Here is a 16,774-nt window from a genome sequence, read left to right as displayed (position 1 = left end):
TCAGTGTCCTTACTAAGTGAAATGCCAGCTACTTATGCATTGCTTAACTCGAGGGATAGTCCTAGTGCAGTCATGAATAGTAAGCTACCAAAGATGCTTGCTCGTATTGGGCAACGGATTTACAACGAAGGTAGAAAGATGGGAGGATGTCTAAAACTGGCACCCGGGGACGAGGGAGTTCAGCTACCTGGATAGACTGGAGAAGCCGGGACTGTTCTGCCTTAGAGCAGAGAAGGTTCAGGGGAGATTCCATAGAGGCGTTCAAAATCACGAAGGGTTTTGATAGAGTAAATAAGAAGAAACTTATTTCAGATATCTCGATCAGATCTTCTTCTGTACTCAAGAGAATACAATCCGAGTCGCTGCAACTTGCCCTCATGTTGTCTGCATGGATTTTAGGAAGGCGTTTGACAAAGTACCACATAAAAGGCTGGTTAACAAAATTGAGGCTCATGGAATATACACTTTATGGCACAGTTTTAAAGAGTGTGCAGGGACAGAGGGACCTGGGAGTTAATGTGCATAGGTTCCTGAAGGTGGCAGGACATATTGAGAGAGTGGTTAGCAAAGCATATGGGATCTTGGGCTTCATAAATAGAGGTATTGAGTACAAAAGTAGAGAAGTTATGCTGAACCTTTATAAAGCGCTGGTTAGGCCACAACTGGAGTATTGCATCCAGTTCTGGTCACTACATTTTAGGAAGGATTTAAAGGCCCTTGAGAGGGTGCAGAGGAGATTTACCAGAATGGTTCCGGGGATGGGGGATCTTAACTACAAGGACAGGTCGGAGAAGCTGGATTTGTTTTCATTAGAGCAAAGGAGGTTGAGGGGGTGATTTGATAGAGGTGTACAAGATTATGACGGGTTTGGATAGGCTAGACGGGGAAAGGCTGTTCCCACTAGTTGATGGTACAAGGACTAGGGGTCACAGATTGAAGGTTTTGGGCAAGAGATACAGGGGGACGTGAGGAAAAACTTTTTTACACAGTGAGTGGTGAGGACCTGGAACTCGCTGCCGACGGAAGTGGTGGAAGTGGAGACACTCAATATTTTCAAGGGGAGACATAGAAACATAGAAAAATAGGAGCAGGAGTAGGCCATTCGGCCCTTCGAGCCTGCTTCACCATTCAATATGATCATGGCTGATCCTCTATCTCAATACCATATTTCCGCTCTCTCCCCATACCCCTTGATCTTTTTTGCATCTAGAAATCTATCTACTTCTTAAATATATTCAGTGACTTGGCCTCCACAGCCTTCTGTGGTAGAGAATTCCACAGGTTCACCACCCTCTGAGTGAAGAAATTTCTCCTCATCTCAGTCCTAAATGCCCTACCCCATATCCTGAGACTGTGACCCCTCGTTCTAGACCCCACAACCAGGGGAAACATCCTCCCTGCATCCAGTCTGTCTAGCCCTGTCAGAATTTTATACATTTCAATGAGATCCCCTTTCATTCTTCTAAACTCTCGTGAATACAGGCCTAGTCGACCCAATCTCTCCTCATACGACAGTCCTGCCATCCCAGGAATCAGTCTGGTGAACCTTCGCTGCACTCCCTCTATGGCAAATATATCCTTTCTTAGGTAGGGAGGCCAAAACTGCACACAGTACTCCAGGTGTGGTCTCACCAAGGCCCTGTATAACTGTAGTAAGACATCCTTGCTCCTGTACTCAAATCCTCTTGTAATGAAGGCCAACATACCATTTGCCTTCCTAACTGCTTGCTGCACCTGCATGTGTGCTTTCAGTGACTGGTGTACAAGGACACCCAGATCTCTCTGTACATCAACATTTCCCAATCTATCACCATTTAAATAATACTCTACCTTTCTGTTTTTCCTACCGAAGTGGATAACTTCACATTTATCCACGCTATACTGCATCTGCCATGTATTTGTCTATTCACTCAACTTGTCTAAATCGCCTTGAAGCCTCTTTGCATCCTCCTCACAATGTCGTCAGCAAACTTGGAAATATTACATTTGGTTCCCTCATCCAAATCATTGATGTATATTGTGAATAGCTGGGGCCCAAGCACTGATCCCTGCGGTACCCCACTAGTCACCGCCTGCCACCCTGAAAAAGACCCATTTATTCCTACTCTCTGTTTCCTGTCTGTTAACCAATTTTCAATCCATGCCAGTATATTACCCCCAATCCCATGTGCTTTAATTTTGCACACTAACCTCTTATGTGGGACTTTATCAAAGGCCTTCTGAAAATCCAAATACACCACATCCACTGGTTCTCCCTTATCTATCCTACCAGTTACATCCTCAAAAAACTCCAGTAGGTTTGTCAAACACGATTTCCCTTTCATAAATCCATGTTGACTTTGTCTAATCCTGTTGATATTTTCTAAGTGTCCTGTTATCACATCCTTTATATTAGACTCTAGCATTTTCCCTACTACTGATGTTAGGCTAACCGGTCTGTAGTTCCCTGTTTTCCCTCTCCCTCCTTTTTTAAATAGTGGGGTTACATTTGCCACCCTCCAATCTGCAGGAACTGTTCCATAATCTAGAATTTTGGAAGATGACAACCAATGCATCCACTATTTCCATGGCTACCTCTTTTAGTACTCTGGGATGCAGATGATCAGGCCCTGGGGTTTTATCGGCTTTCAGTCCCATTATTTTCTCCAGCACTATTTTTTTACGATTACTAATTTCCTTTAATTCCTCCTTCTCACTAGACCCTTGGTTCCCTAGCATTTCTGGGAAGTTATTTGTGTCCTCTTCCGTGAATACAGAACCAAAGTATTTGTTTAAATGCTCTGCCATTTCCTTGTTCCCCATTATAAATTCTCCCATTTCTGACTGCAAGGGACCTACATTTGTCTTCACTAATCTTTTTCTTTTTACATACTTGTAGAAGGTTTTGGGTAAGAGATTCAGGGGGGATGTGAGGAAAAACTTTTTTACGCAGCGAGTGGTGAGGACCTGGAACTCGCTGTGGACGGAAGTGGTGGAAGCGGAGACACTCAACGTTTTCCTGGGGAGACTGGATAGGCACTTGAGGGAAATAAACTTACAGGGCTACGGGGATAGAGCGGGGGAATGGGACTGACTGGATTGCTCCAGAGAGCCGGCATGGACTCGATGGGCCGAATTGCCGCCTCCTGTGCCGTTATGACTCTATGGGCTGGATTTTTATTGAGATGGCGGGTAGGAGGCGGGACTACAACTTTCAGGGTTGTAGTCCTGCCTCCATCGAGTTCTAGCCAACCCACACGATTTTGACTTGATTGACCAGCGGGCTCAGCAGGCCAATTAAGGGCCACCCGGCAACAGGTGACGTCACAGATTGATATTTCATCTGTCAAGACCTTTTGACAGATGAAATATCAGCATTCGACAGCTGTTTGAAGCTGTCAAACACTGACAATCTGTACTCCAAGTTAATTTCTTCCTCTCAGGATGATTTAGAGATCTCTCCGGAACAGAAAACTGAATGCTGCAATTTTTGACAGATCGCGGCCATTCTGCTTTCTGTGCCGGTGAGATGAGGGACTCCCGAGACCTGAAGGAAGGAAGGCTGCAAAGGTAAGTAAAACTTCTTTAAACACTTTAAACACACCAAACACACTTACCTCTGCACTCATGCACCCATCACTCACCTGAACACCGGACATCTCGAACCCTCCAAGCCCTTCATCCCGACGGCCCGCCTCGCTAACTTGGCGTGGTTTGGAGCCGTCGGGAATCCCACATTCCACCAATGAAAATAGGGATTAGGCTAAAAACTGCCTGTTAACTACCTGTTAACAGGCAGTTCATTGGCACTAATCCCCTTCCTGCCTCGGGGAGGCGGGTCCCAGTGCGGGGCGGGTACCCGCCTCCTTTGAAACTGGGTTGGGGGCGGGATGGGTTCGTGCCCCCCAATTTTGGAATTTTAACCCCCCGCACGCCTCCAATCCCGTCTCCACGGCCCAATGAAAATCCTGCCCTATGACTCATAATTTAACCCTTTAAGCCCTGATATAATTCTGGTGAATCTGCACTGTAGCCCCTTCCAAGGCCGATATATCTTTCGTGAGGTGCGGTGCCCAGAACTGAACGCAGTGACTCCAAGTGGGGTCTGACCAGAGCTCTGTACAACTGAAGCATAAGCTCCTCCTGTTTGTGATCCAGCCCCCTTGAGGTAAAGGCCACCGATCCTGTAGCCTTTTTGATTGCTTTTTGTACCTGTCTACTAACCTTAAAGGATTTGTGCATTTTGACACCCAAATCTCTTTGCATCCTCCCCAGTTCCTCGTGATTTTGACAGAACTGGGTCTGCACCAGCAGTGGGAATAGCAAAGGGAGGTGCTTCAGACTGAAGTGTCGCAACTTTATACATTAGTTTCTCACGGATTCATTTCATGGCCTTTGTGTAACTGGGTGTAACGTCCCCGCAAGAAAGATTGGAGAGGCTGGGGTTGTTTTCTTTGGAACAGAGGAGGCTGAGGGGAGACTTAATTGAGGTGTATAAAATTATGAGGGGCCCAGATAGAGTGGATAGGAAGGACCTATTTCCCTTAGCAGAAGGGTCAATAACCAGTGGGCATAGATTGAAAGTAATTGGTCGGAGGTTTAGAGGGGAGTTGAGGAGAGCGTTTTTCACCCATGGGGTGGTGGGGGTCTGGAACTCACTGCCTGTAAGGGTGGTAGAGGCAGAAACCCTCATCACATTTAAAAAGTACTTGGATATACACTTGAAGTGCCGTAACCTACTGGGCTACGGACCAAGAGCTGGAAAGTGGGATTAGGCTGGAGAGCTCTTTGTCGGCCGGCACGGACACGATGGGCTGAATGGCCTCCTTCTGTGCTGTTTATTTCCATGATTCTATGATCTACCTGTATTGTAATCTGTATCTCTCCGGCATAAATCCAACATGCCTGACGTGACCATAGTGGGAGAAGCATTTCAATTTGCTCAAATATATATTAATGACCTGGACTTGGGTATACTGTCACTGAATATATTTAAGAAGGAGATAGATTTCTAGATGCAAAAGGCATCAAGGGGTATGGGGAGAGAGCGGGAATATAGTTTTGAGATAGAGGATCAGCCATGATCATATTGCATGGCGGAGCAGGCTCGAAGGGCCGAATGGCCGACTCCTGCTCCTATTTTCCTATGTTTCTATACAGGGCAGAATTTCAAAGTTTGCAGATGACACGAAACTTGGAAATGTAATAAACAATGAGGTGGATAGTGACAGACTTCAGGCGGACATAGACTGACTGGCGAAATGGGCAGACACATGGCAGGCGAAATTTAACGCCGAGAAGTGTGAAGTGATACAGTTTGGTAGGAAGAATGAAGAGAGGCAATACGATTAAATGGTACAATTTTAACAGGGATGCAGGAACAGAGCGACCTGGGGGTGTATGTACACAAATCTTTGAAGGTGGCAGGACAAGTTGAGCAGGCTGTTAACAAGAGCCCATGGGATCCTTGCGCAGTATCAGTAATAATTCCATTAAAATAAATGTGATAACACGGTTGTGAAATAAGGAACAAAAGGATTCATGCCTTCAGCGCCACTTGTTACTAATATTGCCCGATGCAATTTCAATCCCAGGGAGAATTACGGGTGGGAGAGAGCAGAGACACAGTTACAGGAAGAGAGAGAGAGACAGAGAGAGACAGAGAGGCAGGTTTTCAACAATATTTGTCTATGAGCATTGCCACAGGAGATCAACCCTTGTTATCATGGATTGTAATCTTGAACTGAATCACTGCAGCTGGCCTGAAATTGTGTCTGCTGGAAGCTGCTGAAAAGAATCAGGGAGGAGCTAAATGGAAGCATGGGTAATAGAGGTTACAGCACCACTGATTGGCTGAATATAGGTGCCTCGTGAGGTTAGAGGTATTTAAAGGACTGCTGTAAGGGGGGGAAGCGTGGAGAGCGAACAGGGAGGCTCTCCAACGGATTGGAGTGTATGGTACCAGGGATGAGGGAATTCAGTTATCTGGAGAATTGAGAGCAACCTGCTCTTCTTGAGCAGAGATGATTAAGGGGAGATTTAATAGAGGTGTTCAATATTATGAGGGGGTTGAATAGGGAGAAACCGTTTCCTCTGTCAAGAGGGTCGGTAACCAGAGGACACATTTAAGCAAATTGGAAAATGAACCGGGGGGTGGGGGAGAGAGATGAGGAGAATGTTTTTTACGCAGCGAGTTGTTGCGATCTGGAACGCGCTGCCTGAAAGGGCGGTGGAAGCAGATTCAAAAGTAACTTTCAAAAAGGAATTGGATAAATACATAAAAAGGAAAGATTTGCAGGGCTGTGGGGAAAGAGCAGGGGGGAGTGGGACTGATTGGAGAGCTTGTTCAAAGAGCCGGCACAGGCACGATGGGCCAAATGGCTGTAAGATTCTATGATTCCAATATCCATCTTTTGCACTTAATGCCTAGTTGTTCTGTGCAGCTAATTGTACTTGATTTATAAAATTGCTGAAGTTGTCTTGTTCAATCCGTGTACAGTTTAGCGCTTTGATTATGTCACCGTGTCCCTCAAAGGTTTGAAGTTTGTCGTTAACTGTTGTCTCTTTCCCCCCCCCGCCCCCCACCACCGCCGTCTGTTGTCTCCTGCCTCAGATATATCGGTCAGCCTGCTCTCCGTGATCGTGACGTTCTGCGGCATTGTGCTCCTGGGCGTCTCGCTCTTCGTCTCCTGGAAGCTGTGCTGGATCCCATGGCGGGACAAAGGCCTGAACCCCCAGCGCAAGGACCCCCACCACCATCACCACCACCTGCACCACCACCAGTCGCACTTCACCGACCTGGCCGTCGAGCGGGCCGAGAGCGGGCCCGAGATGCCCGAGCGCTCTTACCTCGACCTGGAGTCCTACCCGGAGTCCAGCATCAAGCTGAGCCAGACGTCGCCTGACATCCCGGTGGACACCAACTCCGGGAGTAAGGAGAACAGCATCCCGAACGCGCACTCCCACCAACAGGTCTCCGCCCCGCCACCAGCAACAAGGTGGGGAAACGTGATGACGCCTCAGTGTTTGGGCGCGATGGGGGCACGCGGGGGGTGCGCACGGGGGGGATGTTTGTAAGCAATTCTTGTTTCCCCCGTTTGCTTATTTAAGGCTCAGCCGGCCTGAGGTGGTCCAAACTGTGCCGAATTTAGGTGAGGGGAGAACGGGGTCATAATGAGGGGAGACGGGTGAAACGCAGGGGGGAAGGGGGGTCGTAACGAGAGGAAAGGGGTTGACATAAATCGTGCCATTCATGTAGAAATGACTTATGAAATATACTGGGCAGCCTGCTGGTGGCGCTGTCCAGGGAGAGTATAAATACTCGGGCACGGGCCCAGCTTGCTCAGGGATATTTTGTAAACAGGAACTAGTGAAGGATAACTAGACTTCAATGTTGTGAAACAGTCGATTAAAGCCTTGCTTAATACTCTGACCAAGTGCTTAGTAGTTTTCTTACATCAGGGGTCGTAACGAAGGTCGGGCAATGTTCCCCTCTGAGACCCGTGGCCGCTCAGCTATAGAGAAGTTCCCGCCCGGGGCCGTTCGCCGGCCGTTCCACCGCAGACGGTGCGCGTGCGCAGAAATTTAAAGGGACCGCGCGCTTAAAGAAACAGGCCGCGCAGAACAAAGCGCAGCTTACGGGGAACATTGGGGTAAGGGGGGGGTCGTAACGACAGACAGCAAGCGGACCCTTCGCTGAGAGAACTCTCGGTGCAGCACTGAGCATCGCAGGAGCCGTCCCATCCCCCGCTCCCAGCTATTTATATCCCAGGAGGAGGCAGGCTCTTGTCACGGAAGAAAAAGAAGTATCGTCAATAGCTGGGCGGTAGTGCACTTTAATTGATAATTCTATGCACTGCGCTCCTGCTGAAAAGCCATGACTCAGGTGGCAGCTCTCTAACGGGGAGAAGTGATGACTCTGGACAGTCCCAGGTCTCCTGATAGAGGGAGCTCAATGTCAGTTCAGGAGGGCAGGGGAGAGAGACGGGATGAAGCAATTCAACGGTGTCTGGGACATTTAGATGAGCACTTGAAATGCCACAGCATACAAGGCTATGGACCAAGTGCTGGAAAAATGGGATTAGAATAGACGGGGCTTGATGGACGGCGTGGACACGATGGGCCGAAGGGCCTCTTTCTGTGCTGTATAAATCTATGACTTTATCGATGACTCTATGACTGGCTCTCACATGGCTGTTACACTGCGCCGGTCACCAGCATTTGGTGGCCACTAGAACATAAGAATTAGGAGCTGGAGTAGGCCATTTGGCACCGCGAGCCTGCTCCGTCATTCAATAAGATCATGGCTGATCTTCTACCTCATCTCCACTTTCCTGCACTATCCCCATATCCCTTGATTCCCTTAATATTCAAAAATCTATCGAGATCTCTGTCTTGAATCTACTCAACGACTGAGCCTCCACAGCCCTCTGGGGTAGAGAATTCCAAAGATTCACCACCCTCTGAGTGAAGAAATGTCTTCTCATCTCAGTCCTAAATGGCCGACCCCTTATTCTGAGACTGTGACCCCCTGGTTCTAGACTCTCCAGCCAGGGGAAACTATCTCTCAGCATCTACCCTGTCAAGCCCTCTCAGAATCTTATATGTTTCAATGAGATCACCTCTCATTCTTCTAAACTCCAGAGAGTATCGGCCCATTCTACTCAATCTCTCCTCATAGGACAGCCCTCTCATCCCAGGAATCAATCTAGTGAACCTTCTGACCCAAAGGCTCCCCATTCCACCCACCCCCCCCACCGATTTGTTTCCCTGCTGGCCCTCTCTGTTATACATCTCCGCAGACGTTAGTAGACATTCCCCCCACCCCCCACTCCCTCCCACTGCCTCCCTCCCACCTCCAGGAACCTCCCCAAAGTGGCCATTCTTCAGGTGTGAGCCATCAAGCTATTCGACCACTTGGGGCGGCGGGGGTGGGGGGCCACCAAAGCTGGTTCCGATCTTGTCAAGACCCAGAAGGGGTCATTGAATAGTGAACCCTAGCTGATTTTTCCCTCCCTATCCCAGGAATGTTTGGGGCTTACTGCAGGGTCCCTTTATCAAGAGAGCAGAGATGGATCAAGTGATTTTTCTCGCTCCATTACACACTGCGCAGTCAGCTTACCATCTGTTTTGGTGCCCAATATTTAAGAGTCCCCAAATCAAGCTGACAAATTTCTGTTTGGCTGATTATGGTAGGTGACATAAGAAAACTACGAGGCACCTGGTCTGAGTATTAAACAAGGCTTTAATCAACTGTTTTTCAACATGGAGATCTAGTTGTGTCCTTCACTAGTTCCTGTTAAAGAATGTCCTGCGCAAGCTGGGCCCGTGCCCGAGTATTTATACTCTCCCTGGACAGCGCCACCAGCAGGCCGCCCAGTATTATTTCATAAGTCATTTCCACATGAACGACAAGATTCATGTCAGGGGGCACACACTCTCCCCCTATAGGAACACCCCCCCCCCCCAACTTACCCGAGTCCAGAGAGCTTAGGGTTGCACTTCCGAAGGGGGGGAGGGGGAGAATCGGGAGAATCCCCACAAAAATTCAACCGCCTTTGCATAGAATCTTACAGCACCGAAGGAGGCCATTCGGCCCATCGTGCCTGTGCTGGCTCTGTGAAGGAGCTCTCCAATTAGTCCCGCTCCCCCCCTACTCTTTCCCCATAGCTCCGCAAATTTTTCCTTTTTAAGTATTGATCCAATTCCCCTTTTGTAAATTACTATGGATTCTGCTTCCACCGCCCTTTCAGGCAGCACGTTCCAGATCACAACAACTCGCTGCGTAAAAAGAAAAATGTCTCCTCATCTCCCCCTCTGGTTTCATGCTCAAAGGGCAAACGCTTGCTCCGATTGCAGACACACTCGGGACACCAGTCACAGTCTACCTCTTCTGAATCCTAGGCTTTCTTGCGCTGGTGACCCAGAGGAATGGAAAACCCGCGGTAGAATCGCAGGGGGAGCCCAATTCCCGCTGACTTTATCTCTGCCACCCGGGGACTAGAGCAACGAGCCTTTGGCTCAATGGTAGCTGATGTAAAATAACTCACTAAGCACTTGGCTTGAGTATAAAACAAGGCTTTAATCAACTTGTTTCACAACCATGAGATTCTAGTTACAATCACTAGTTCCTGGTTACAGAAACGTCCTGAGCAAGCTGGGCCCACACCCGAGTATTTATACTTTCCTTGGACGGCACCACCAGCTGGCCACCCAGTGTTATTTCATGAGTCATTTCTTCATGAATGGTAAGATTCATGACAGTAGCCATTCCCGCCTCTGAGTCGGAAGGGTCAGGGTTCAAACTCTTCCTCCAGACAGTCGCGGAGACCAGAGCTCTGGCTCCGAATTCTGGGTTGACAGCCAGCGGGATGCTCGCGATGTCTGGTGGGTGTGGGTGTGGGTGGCCCCCACTTCCCTCACTGGTATGGGTTGCGGGAAGCCCATAAAAGCCTTCCCATCGGCTGGTATGAAGGTGGTTACGGCCACGGGCGGAGCATCCAAGTCGCAGTGTCTCCAGACTGTCAATCAGCCCACGTAGCCTTCCACTACTTCACCCTGGTCGCGCCAAGGGAAGAGTGAGAAGAATATGGGAATCTGTTCCGCTGCAACGGCCAATGGCAATGCCCAGTGACCGCCGACCAAGGGCTTCCCGCCCAGGTCGCTTGCTTCTTTGTACTGAGAGCCAGGGGGAAGGGCCGAGGGCCACGTCTCAGGTCACCAACAACAACAACTTGTATTTAGATAGCACCTTTAACGTAGTAAAACATCCCAAGGCGTTTCACAGAAGACAAATAATTTGACACCGAGCCACATAAGGATAAATTAGGGCAGGTGACCAAAAGCTTGGTCAAAGAGGTAGGTTTTTAGGAGCGTCTTAAAGGAGGAAAGAGAGGCAGAGAGGTTTAGGGAGGGAATTCCAGAGCTCAGGGCCTAGGCAACAGAAGGCACGGCCACCAATGGTTGAGTGATTATAATCAGGGATCCTCAAGAGGGCAGAATTAGAAGAGCGCAGATATCTCGGGGGGGCGGTGGGGCTGGAGGAGATTACTGAGATAGGGAGGGGCGAGGCCATGGAGGGATTGAAATCAAGGATGAGAATTTTGAAATCGAGGCGCTGCTTAACCGGGAGCCAATGTAGGTCAGCGAGCACAGGGGGTGATGGGCGAACAGGACTTGGTGCGAGTTAGGACACGGGCAGCAGAGCTTTGGATGACCTCAAGTTTACGTAGGGTGGAATGTGGGAGGGCGGCCAGGAGTGTGTTGGAATAGTCAAGTCTAGAGGTAACAAAGGCATGGATGAGGGTTTCAGCAGCGGATGAGCTGAGGCAAGGGCGGAGACGGGCGATGTTACAGAGGTGGAAATAGGCGGTCTTTGTTATGCTGCGGATATGTGGTTGTAAGCTCATTTCAGAGTCAAATATGACACCAAGGTCCCGAAAGACGAGGGAAATCCATAACGACTCTATTCCCTTCCAGGTTCAACTCGCTCCCCAGACCGATCCCACAGCAGTTGTCCAGCCCGGACTTTGGGACCCAGGCTGACGAAAAGGTGGAACAGGTGACCAGCATTGGTCAGATCAAGCCGGAACTCTACAAGCAGAGGTCCATCGACGCGGAGGCGAAGAAGCACCAGAAGGTGAACTGCGGGCGGATAAACTTCCTGCTGAAGTACACGTACACCACCGAGCAGCTGGTGGTCAAGATCCTGAAGGCCCTCGACCTGCCGGCCAAAGACGCCAACGGGTTCTCCGACCCTTACGTCAAGATTTACCTGCTCCCCGATCGCAAGAAGAAGTTCCAGACCAAGGTTCACCGCAAGACGCTGAACCCGGTGTTCAACGAGACCTTTCAGTTCAACGTCCCCTTTAACGAGCTTCAGAACCGCAAGCTCCACTTCAGCGTCTATGACTTTGACCGCTTCTCCCGCCACGACCTCATCGGGCAGGTGGTGATGGACAACCTGTTGGAGTTCTCCGACCTCTCCGAGGACACGCCCATGTGGCGGGACATCTTGGAAGCGACGTCGGTAAGTCGTGCGGACCTTCCCGCGCTGGCGAGTCCCGCTCTACAAAGTGAGGGTCTTCCTCCCCCCTCCCGCCCCACCATGCCTCAGTCAGTAAATGCCACACTTCAGAGGCTCGAGCACAAAAGCTAGGCCGACGCTCCCAGTGCCAGTACTGAGGGAGCGCTGCCCTGTCGGAGGTGCCGTCTTTCAGATGAGACGTTAAACCGAGGCCCCGTCTGACCTTCTCTGGTGGCCGTGAAAGATCCCAGAGCCATTACCTGGGAGGTGTTCTCTCTGGTGTCCTGGCCAATATTTAAGGCCTTGAGGTCCCACTAGAATCGTAATAAACATAAATGTTTGGGGAACTTACTTACCTTTTGACGTAAGAAAACTACTAGGCACTTGGTCTAAGCGTTAAACAAAGCTTTAATCAACTGTTTTACAACATGGAGGTCTAATTGTGTCCTTCACTAGTTCCTGTTAAGAATGTCCTGCGCAAGCTGGGCCCGTGCCCGAGTATTTATACTCTCCCTGGACAGTGCCACCCGTAGGCCACTCAGTATTATTTCATAAGTCTTTCTTTCATGAATGAATGAATGATTCATGTCACCTTTTTTGGGCCTCCTCTGGCCCTGATCCTCTTTGCCGTTGGGTTGGGCCTAGCCAGAAACGCACAGTGTCCCCGCTTGGGCCGGCGAGTTAGAATTGCCGTCGCATCCTGACGAGGGTCTTCAGGTCATGCTAATAAAGGACCCCGCCCAGCGGGCATTGAGCAGGTTAGAAGTGGGAACTGGCATCTCCCGGCAGCTCCAGCGAGGGTAAGTAACTTGGGCGATTTTTTAACTGCCCAACTACCCCGGTTTCCGCCGGGCGTGCAGAGGTTAAAATTGCCCCCCCTTCCCCCTCCTCCCGCCCCCCTCCCGCCCACCCCCATACCCCCCAGGACTCAGCATCGGCAAACAGGAAAGATTTTTATCCTATGACTCAAAAATGGAAAACCAGTCCTCCAGGTCTGAATCTAAGTTTAATGCCCAACCTGTCCCCTTCACATAAAGGACGTAAAGGGGCATGGTCTCCATGAATCAGTGCTTGGCAAATCTTATTTTCTTTAATTGAGGACAAAGAGCCACGATCACGCCAAGTTTTGCCCCCATTACAACAGTTATTGTATTTCAAAGCGAACCAGTGAATGTGAAGACGTTTCTGAGAGATGAGTTTAGGCCTTAACGTATAAAACAAGCCGCCTTCTTTCGAGGCAGGCAATATTCTGACAGTTTGTGTCACATGTTGAGAAACAAGGAGGAGACGGAGCTCCTGTAGCCAATGGACCCTCCCACAGTGTCGGTGATTGGTCAGACCAATGGTCAATGCTCAGCCAATCACTACTGTTACCAGACGATTGACACAGAAAAGAAGCTCTGTGATTGGTGGGCGAATTGGCATGGCGAAGTCAAATTCTTCCTTCTCTCCCACTCTCCTTCCCTCTCTCCCTCTTTTTCTCCATCCCTCTCTCCATCCCTCTCTCCCTCTTTTTCTCCCTCCCTCTCTCCCTCTTTTCCCCCTCCCTCTCTCCCTCCCTCTCTCCCTCCCTCTCTCCCTCCCTCCCTCCCTCCCTCCCTCCCTCTCTCCCTCCTTCTCTCCCTCCCTCTTTTTCTCTCTCCCTCTCTTCCTCTCTCCCTCTCTCCATCCCTTCCTCTCCATCCCTCTCTCCATCCCTCCCTCCCTCTCTCCCTCTTTTTCTCTCTCCTCTCTCCCGCCCTCTCTCCCTCCCTCTCTCCCTCTCTCCCTCTCTCCCTCCCTCTCTCCCTCTCTCTCTCCCTCTCTCTCTCCCTCTCTCTCTCCCTCCCTCTCTCCCTCCCTCTCTCCCTCCCTCTCTCTCTCCCCGCCCTCCCTCTCTCCCTCTCTCCCTCCCTCTCTCCCCTCTCTCTCTCCCTCCCTCTCTCCCTCCCTCTCTCCCTCCCTCTCTCTCTCCCTCTCTCCCTCCCTCTCTCCCTCTCTCTCTCCCTCTCTCTCTCCCTCTCTCTCTCCCTCCCTCTCTCCCTCCCTCTCTCTCTCCCTCCCTCTCCCCGCCCTCCCTCTCTCCCTGTCCTCCCTCCCTCTCTCCCTTCTGGGGTCGTGGCTCTGTGAAAGCTGGTTGACCTCCAGAACCTCCTCACCCAAGTGGCCATTCTTCCTAGGCGTGCCCAGATAGTGAGTGTCGACGGGCTGTTCGACCGCGTGGGGCGGCAGCGTTTAGCCCAACCCTGTCCCCACCCAACAACTACGCATGCGAGCCTCCGGGAAGAGGGAGGAGGATATTATTGGATGGCGCCCAGCAAGCGGGAGCCCTGGCACAGGCCGAGCATCGATCAGATGCTAAAATTTGGAACTCTCTTCCCCCATTCGAGGGGGGCGGATTGGGGTGGGTGGGGGCGAAGGGGATGGGGAGGGGAAGGGAACGATGCCGTCTCCTCCGTCCCAAGAAGTCCACCGCTCCACGATCCACGCTGATTGAAGGCCGACCCTCAGCCTTAATAAAGGAGGCCTTTAATCTCACTTTATAAACTGGCTCTCCTGACACCGCTGCACTCAATTCATTCAGCTGTGGTCGGGGCCTAAAAATTGTTTTTTTTTCAATTCACTGTATTTTCTCTTTAGCTACGAGTGTGGAGGCAGATTCCTGTGAGCCACTTTACAGCGTTTCTAATTTAAATTGCTGTCAGACACCAACTCATTTCCCTGGGCTATGAGCAACGCAGGAGTGCAGCCTGTCCTGTGCGTTCCTGTCCAGCTTGCCAGCTGCATTGGTAATGGCTTGAGCAGGGGATGTGATTTGCTTTACAACCATCTGTTTCCCTGACGGGGGGCCTTAATCAGAGCAGCACACGGCACAGAAGGAGGCCATTCGGCCCGCCGTGCCTGTGCCGGCTCTTTGGAAGTGCAATCGGTCCCACTCCCCCTGATCTATCCCCACAGCCCTGAAAATGTTCTCCCTTTTCAAGTATTTATCCAATTGCCTTTTGAAAGTTACTATTGAATCTGCTGCCACTGCACTTTAAGATCACAACAACCCGCTGCGTTAATAAAAATCTCCTCATCTCGCTTCTGATTCTTAACTAAGAACCAGCAGCTTTTAATAGCTGAACTATTAATGATTTTTTGATGTGTGTGTGTGTACATGGGGTGAACCTTCCAATGACGCCTCCGTAATGGTTACAGATCAAACGCTCCTTCATGCGGCTCCCCCCCACCGCCACCCCCCCACACCCCAACCCCACCCCCCCTCTCGGCGAAGGCCCTGATTGTGCTGACGTTTTACATTAACAGACCCCCCCAGGCTATCCCCACCTCTCTGCTGGGGAAGATCAATGAGGGGTGAGCGGCAAGGGGCAAGAGAAGCAGAGGGGGCCGATACGTGAGAGGCCCCCTTGATGCCCGAGTGAGCGCAAGGCCCACTGAGTCAGAAGGTTGCGGCGTCGAACCCCCAACCCCAGGGGACTGCAGCCCGCCAGGCTGACGCTCCCAGTGCAGCACAGAGGGGGGCAATGGTCCCCTTTAAGGGGTTGCGCGGGCCAATTCAAAATTCCGAGCCTCCGCGCTTTTTCTACGCGTCGGCTGGGCGGGAGCTGCAGAGGGCTGCGTGACTATGCGGCCGTGCAGCAAATAGGGAACACCGCTGAGGGAGTGCCGCGCTGTTGGAGGTGCCGTCTTTCGGATGAGCCGATAACCCTCTCGGGTGGACATAAAAGATGCTACGGCACTGACGTAAGAAAACTACTAGGCACTTGGTCTAAGCGTTAAACAAAGCTTTAATCAACTGTTTTACAACATGGAGGTCTAGTTGTGTCCTTCACTAGTTCCTGTTAAGAATGTCCTGCGCAAGCTGGGCCCGCGCCCGAGTATTTATACTCTCCCTGGACAGCGCCACCCGCAGGCCGCTCAGTATTATTTCATAAGTCTTTCTTTCATGAATCACTGATTCGTGTCAGGCACTTTTCAAAGCAGAGCAGGAGAGTTCTCTCCGGCCAATCTTTATCCCTCAACCAACATCACTTAAAAAAAAAAGAGTCTATCTGGTCATTATCTTAACGCTGTTTGTGGGATCTTGCTGTGCGCGATTTGTTTTTTTTTGTCGCGTTTCCGACTTTACAACCGCGACTACATTTTGGCCGCGCTGACCGCCCACTTTTCCCCTGGGAAACGGGGCAACCCCCCGCAGAAGGTCACACGTCACCCCGTGTCGCCAAAGAGATCGGAGCCCTGGAGAAGGGGCACGGGAATGCTATTAAGGTGGCTCCGAATACTCCCCGGCTTTCCGTACTTTCTTCACGGGGGGTGGGGGGGGGGATCTTTTTGGGGACTGGCCACTGCGGCTTGACTGGTATCCGGCGCGCGACGGCTGGGGCGGCGCGGGCACCCGACCCGCATCCCGTCACCGCGGCGATTGCCGATTTGCGGCCTTCCCCGAGGGTGACCCCCTCTCCCTCACCGCCCCCCCCCACCTCCCCTACCCCTTAGAGCAGGACATTCCTGAGAGCAGGCCCGCGACAACAAGGCTAGCGATTGGCAGGGGTTGCCAACCCTCCAGGAATGAAAGATTAATCACCTGGCTGTCACCGGGAGCCCAAAAATAAATTGTAGGTTTTATTCCTTTTTCTTCGAATACTTTCAGTCATTAGCTGTAAAAATACTGGAGATGGGAAATGAGGCTGATGGACAGGGCGGAACGGTCGGAGGCAGGAGCTCATGTGATTAAAACCTCCAGGAAAATCTTCAAGTAGAGTTGGCAACCCTAGTGATTGACACTGA

At 50.8% G+C, this 16,774-nt stretch overlaps 1 protein-coding gene across 1 annotated transcript in view; it reads left to right on the top strand.

Moving 5' to 3' along the window:
• The window catches only part of syt3 (synaptotagmin III), a 90,074-nt gene that overhangs the window by 27,760 nt on the left and 45,540 nt on the right, over nt 1-16,774 (top strand). The window contains exons 2-3 of the mRNA XM_085969755.1: nt 6,593-6,977; nt 11,458-12,007. Coding sequence (XP_085825881.1) covers nt 6,593-6,977; nt 11,458-12,007 — 935 coding nt within the window. The remainder of the gene's footprint in view (nt 1-6,592; nt 6,978-11,457; nt 12,008-16,774) is intronic.

This window comes from Somniosus microcephalus, chromosome 28 (genome assembly GCF_052327205.1).
Source record: "Somniosus microcephalus isolate GS21.2 chromosome 28, FLI_Smic_1.0, whole genome shotgun sequence".
Lineage (NCBI taxonomy): Eukaryota > Metazoa > Chordata > Chondrichthyes > Squaliformes > Somniosidae > Somniosus > Somniosus microcephalus.
Note: the sequence above shows the minus strand (reverse complement) of the source record. Positions and strands in the feature narration are given on the sequence as shown.